This window comes from Elgaria multicarinata, chromosome 18, assembly GCF_023053635.1.
Source record: "Elgaria multicarinata webbii isolate HBS135686 ecotype San Diego chromosome 18, rElgMul1.1.pri, whole genome shotgun sequence".
NCBI lineage: Eukaryota > Metazoa > Chordata > Lepidosauria > Squamata > Anguidae > Elgaria > Elgaria multicarinata.
This window is the reverse complement of record NC_086188.1, coordinates 18,698,902-18,704,927: the sequence shown is the minus strand read 5'-3', so window position 1 is coordinate 18,704,927 and position 6,026 is coordinate 18,698,902. Positions and strand designations below refer to the sequence as shown.

General features: G+C 45.0%; 1 protein-coding gene across 1 annotated transcript; it reads right to left on the bottom strand.

Annotated features, from left to right (window-relative positions):
• Positions 1–1,088: 1,088 nt before the first annotated feature.
• Positions 1,089–1,973, bottom strand: LOC134410857 (membrane protein MLC1-like). Its single transcript, XM_063144367.1, is given in 1 exon segment — positions 1,089–1,973. A coding segment is annotated over 1 exon segment (777 nt). The 5' UTR covers positions 1,866–1,973.
• Positions 1,974–6,026: the final 4,053 nt, after the last annotated feature.

Sequence of the window (6,026 nt, the reverse complement as noted above, 5' to 3'; positions counted from 1 at the left end):
AATTTCCAGAGGGTAGCCATGTAAGCCTGCTGCTGCAGCAAAAACTACAAAGAGTCTTGCGGAAGCTTAAAGACTAACAATTTATTCTCACCAGAATCAATTTCTCCCTCTTTGAGGTGAGGAGAGGTGGAAGGAAGAAGCACCAGTAAAGCTGGGGGAGAAAGAGGAGGCGAGGCTCTGGTGCTAATGCCAACAATAAAACTGGCTTTAATATAGTTTTTTTTTTTTTAAAAAAAAAAAGTGTTTTTTTTTTACAATGTCTCAAAGATGCACTCAACTTTTTGGATTACTGAGAATTCTCCTTCAGGAGCTAAAATAGATTGAATTAATATACTATTAAAATTGTACCTTAAATTTTACAACATAGCATAGATCAAATGACATGGACAAACCCTATGGACAAGGGTTAGGGTTTGTCCATGTCGTTTCATATATCCTATGTTGTAAAATTTAAGGTACACTTTTAATAACAGTGAGCCTCGTGTTGTACAGAGCGGTAAAGCAGCAGTTTCTGCAGCTGAAACTCTCCCCACGGCCTGAGTTCGATCCCAGCGGAAGCTGGTTTCAGGCAGCCAGCTCGGGTTGACTCAGCCTTCTATCCTCCCGAGGTCGGTAAAATGAGTACCCAGTTAGCTGGGGGAAAGGGAATAATGGCCAGGGAAGGCAACGGCAAACCACCCCGCTATAAGGCCTGCCAAGAAAATGTCAGCGAAAGCTGGTGTCCCTCCAAGAGTCAGTAATGACTCCATGCTTGCACGAGAGGTGCCTTTCCTTTCCTTTAATAACAGTATTTATTTTATTGCATTTCTATACCACCCAATAGCCAAAGCTCTCTGGGCGGTTTAGAAAATTAAGACAATTCAAAGTATAAAACAACGGCATAAAACCATAATATAAAATACAATATAAAAGCACAACCAAGATAAAAACAGCAGCAATGCAAAAATACCAATTTAAAATACAAATTTAAAAGTCCTCCATAAGTGCTCCAAAGTCACACAAGTCAGAAAAATGGAAACAGCATTTATAAAAGCTATGATTTCTGAAAAGTGCAAATCATTAATTTGCACAGAACACCATGGCCCTATTCACAATACACCGACAAGACACATGATTCGTTCAGTCGCTAAATACATACATACTTGAACCGTTGGTGGGTAGTTTTTAAAGATGTCAACTATGCGCATTATACTGAAGGGCAAGTATCCTGAAGCCGTGAGTAATAATGGAGATGTAGCACTGCTTATGGCAATCAGAACTTCTTCCAAGCATTTGCTTGGATATTCAGCAGCAACATGACTTGCAGTGGCACTGGGAAAACAAACCACTATGATCCAAAAGAAAGTTACTGAAAGATATGGGCCTGAGACGAACACATCCATATTCAAAGCGATTATTCCACCGAACACAGCAGAAATTCCAATAATCACTTCAATTACTGAATAGGATCTTAGGATACATGTTGGAAAGCTGACATTATTCAATGTGCTGGTACTATCATCCACAGTTGTTTTCTTCCTCCTGCAGCATTCCTCATTAGACCTAGCTGAAATGGTTACAGTAGTTGCCACGAACATTTCCAGTAGAATTAGGAGAATCACGTTGAAATTTATATTTATTGCTGTAGGGTTCAGGACAAGTTTGCATCCAAACCAAACTAAACATGTTGTTGTAATTGCAAATGTAGAAACAAATAGAATCTGAAAATTGGGTACCACATTAACTTTGTTTCTAGCTATTGCAAAACTCACAGCTGCTGAGGGAATACATGAACCTGCTGCACAGCGCAACTAATCCATTTCAGATGGAAAAACATTCCCCAAATAAAGTGAAAATCCAGAGGTAACCAGTATGCAAGTCCCCATCAGCAAAGAGTAGATCCATGTTCTATAACTAAAACAAGGATGAAGCCTCTTTGATAGCTGAAGGTCACTTGATTTAATATCTGGAACATAATTTCCATTCTCCTGTTTTCCACGCTATATTAATTCAGTCTATTTTAGCTCCTGAAGGAAGATTCTCAGTCATCCGAAACGTTGAGCGCATCTTTGAGACACTGTCAAGAAAAACTATTTTTTTATATAAAAAAACTGTATTAAAGCCAGTTTTACTGTTGACATTAGCACCAGAGCTGAGCCTCCTCTTTCCCTCTTTAAGGTGACACAAGATTTGACCCCCCTGTGCAATTACCCCACAATTGATTATATTGTATATGTCTGGATGAGTATGCCTGGTAAGTAGGGAATGTGAGAACTGAGTGGGTGTGATTTATGATGTAATAGATGGGAGGAGGAATATTTAAGGAGTGTGTCGGGAGTAGAGGAGTGTTAGTGTTTTTAGGTTTTGTTTTCTTGTGTGTGTTTTTTATTTGTAAAGTAGGAAGAGTTTAGATTCTAGGGAATTAGGATTGGTGTAAAGAGAGAGAGAGATGGTTGGTGTGTGGAGAGTTTAGATTAGGCAGGACTGAACGTATTATATTTTTATTTAGTCTTTAAATAACAATAAACTTATTATAATTTTGTTAGCTACCAAATACCACACGTCAGCTTGGCATTATTTACCTGCCTTACAGTTATTAAACACCCTCCCCAGATTATACCACAGTATATTTAGAGCAGATCCTGTATTAAACCTGTTTCCCTCATAGCTAGGGGAAAGGTTTCAATTAACCCTAACCCTTGGGTTTTCAAGTGGTGGGGCTTGGCCGGAGAAGGGTTCGTGCGAGGGGCCTAGTGTAAGGGTTATGTCGCACCCCTGACTGATAGATGGCTGATGTGCGTCGCTCCTGCTGAGGGTGAAGAAGCTGCCGAGGTGGGTTGAAGAAAGAGGGGGGCGCTCGGAGCGGAACCCCTGCGGTCTTACGGGCGGATTGGCCCTCGCTGCCCCCCTTGTCTATGCGAAGGACGGATGGACCCAGAAGTCGAGCAGAAAGGGCAGCGTGGGTGAGAGGGAGGGCTGAACCGGGAGTCTCCGGAGAAGGTTTCAGGGAGAGCTCCTTTCTTATCCGCTCCCATCATTGCTGTCCACGAGCAGCCCGAGCATGGACAGATGGCTAAAAACCAAGGAGACCTTGGAGCAAACAAAAAACCCGCGGTAAAACGGCACTGCGAAAATGCAGTTTCACAGGGAACTCTCCAAAATGTGTCGTATAAATGGCACTACGCCTACAGACACCCCTCTGGAGAGTAAAGGCTATCAATGTGGCTACCAGTCACGGTGGCTACATGGTCCCACCAAGATCGCAGGCAGCATTCCTCTCAGCAAAGGGAATGTGAGCAACAGGGTGACCTCCAAGAAGAAACTAGTTGGGCCACTGTGGGCATGGAATGGTGAGCACCAAGTTAGGGGAGGCTGCTCTACCCGTTTTGCTCGATAGTTGGTGTAAATTTCAATTGATGCTGCTCACATCCCTTGGAGAGGGGTTGGAACATTGCACTCCCAAGCCAGCAGTAGGAGTAGGGCATGAAAGGCAGGCATCCCGTTTGCAAGTCGTGGTTGTTCTGCTCTGTAGAACAGCCATCAGTGGCAGCTTCTCTTAGCTGCACGTACCTAAGCCCACCTGCTGCACCATTGACAACACTGCCCCTTGCTGTGCCGCTCAACGCCAAAGGCTGTGCCCTTCCTTAAGGCATGTGGCATTGTGGGGTTCAGAGAATTCCTGTGCTCTCCCACTGACTGCACACCTCTCTGCTGGTCATCCTAGGAGCTGATGGACACCACCTCCACTCCCATTTTATGTCCCCCAACAGCAGCTCCCATCGCTCCTTCCTCCATTCCACCAACCCCTGCCTTTAAAAAACCTCCCCCAATAGTCCTTACCTTAAAAAAAACACCCTCCTTCGCCAGCCCCCATCTTTAAAAAAAACCCTTCCCCTACCAGCTCCTGTCCTTAAAAGACGGCTCCGTAAACCTTGCCTCTTTCCTGCCCACATCTTTCATCCCTCCACTCTGGTCTCCCCATTGTCCCAGCCACCTTTCCTCATCCAACCCAATGAACCATAATTGCCCTTTCTCTGTTCACCACCAGGTAAGGGAGCATTTAACTTATTTCCAGCATCTCTTAGCAGGCAGGGGCATTTTCAGGATGCATTTCCCAAACAAGAAGCCTGAACAATGCGTTCTGTTTGCCCATTACTGGTATTGACATTCAAAGCCCTAAACGGTTTGGGGTCAGGTTATTTGAAGGAATATAGCCTCGTGTGGCGCAGAGCGGTAAGGCAGCAGTTCCTGCAGCTGAAACTCTCCCCACGGCCTGAGTTCGATCCCAGCGGAATCTGGTTTCAGGCAGCTGGCTCGGGTCGAGTCAGCCTTCCATCCTACCGAGGTCGGTAAAATGAGTGCCCAGTTAGCTGGGGGGAAGGTAATAACGGCCAGGGAAGGCAACGGCAAACCACCCCGCTATAAGGCCTGCCAAGAAAACGTCAGCAAAAAGCTGGTCTCCCTCCAAGAGTCAGTAATGACTCAGTGCTTGCACGAGAGGTTCCTTTCCTTTCCTATTTGAAGGAACGCCTCCTCCCATGTGTACCTGCCCAGACTTTACAGGGGCCGTTCTCTGTGAGCCCCTGCCAAAGGAAGTGAGGCTGGTGGCTACTAGGAGGAGGGCTTTCTCCACTGTGGCACCCCGGCTGTGGAATGAGCTCCCCAGAGAGGTCCGCCTGGCACCTACACTGTACTCCTTTCATCGCCAGCTGAAAACCTTTTTATTCTCTCAGTATTTTAACACTTAATTTTAACTTAAATTTAAATTTTACTATTCTAACTCTGTATTTTAATCTTATATCAATTTTTGCTGCGTGGTTTTATCCTGGGTGTGTTTTTAATACTGTATTTTGTATTTGTGTTTTTAAACCGTTGGTTGTTTTATTATGGTTTTAATTTTTGTGAACCGCCCAGAGAGCTTCGGCTATTGGGCGGTATAAAAATGTAATAAATAAATAAATAAATAAATACCTGTGAATCCAGGGATGCAGTTAAAAAACCCCAGGAAGAATGGTTCCGCTTTTCAGCGAACAGTATCTACAGCTAAAGTAAGGAGAGACTACGTGGATAGATTCTGTGACCTCACAGAGACGCTGCCTTTGACATCCTCTCACTCGTGTTTGACAAAGTTAGGGACGTCTCACTTTGCATCAGACCGCTGGGGCCACAAGTCAGTGCGTGGCCACCACCAGAACAGTGTTTAACAGTGTTTGCAGCATTGAGCTCACAGGACAGCAATAGGAGTAGATCACAATCTTGGCCTCTGTATCTGATGTTGCCTCTTATTCAGCAAAACCTTTTCTTTCGCATGTGATGAACACCCAAACGTTTACATATAATTCTTAGAAACCTGTATTTTATATATCGCCACACTTTTTCTTTCTTTTGTAGAAATTTTACACTAAAAAAAGTTGTTAAACATGTTGGCTGTGCGCTCTGAGATGAGGATAGGCCGACTTCCTGGAATTATCCGAGAGGAATTCGGATGCAGTTCAGGAGGCTTAGAGCACAAAAGGGAGTATCACGAAAGAATGGAAGAAGTGCCCCTGCTGGATCAGACTAGTCCAGCACTCTGTTCCCACAGTGGCCAACCAGCCGTCGGCCAGGGAACAACAAAGCAGGGCATGGTGCAACAGCACCCTCCTACCCATGTTCCCCGGCAACTGGTGCTCACAGGCTTACTGCCTCGGATACTGGAGGTAGCACACAACCATCAGGGCTAGTAGCCATGGATAGCCTTTGCCTTGGCAACAGATGGCTCACCTGAACTTGGCCAATGAACCTGCAATGGAACACGTTCTACCTTCTGCCTTCCCCAGATCTACATGGATGACTGGATGATGGCAGACTTGAATTCGGCCAACAGATTCCTCCACCACCCCGCAGACCTGACATGCCTGGGTTTTATGTTCCAACTCCCAATATCAAGAGGAGTATGATTTATTCTACCTAGTCCCGTATTCTCTTTGTAACCTCCCACAACCATGACAAAAGGGAGCCAATTCCATTCCACCTTGTCGCCTAAGACAGCTGGCTCTGCACTGTTC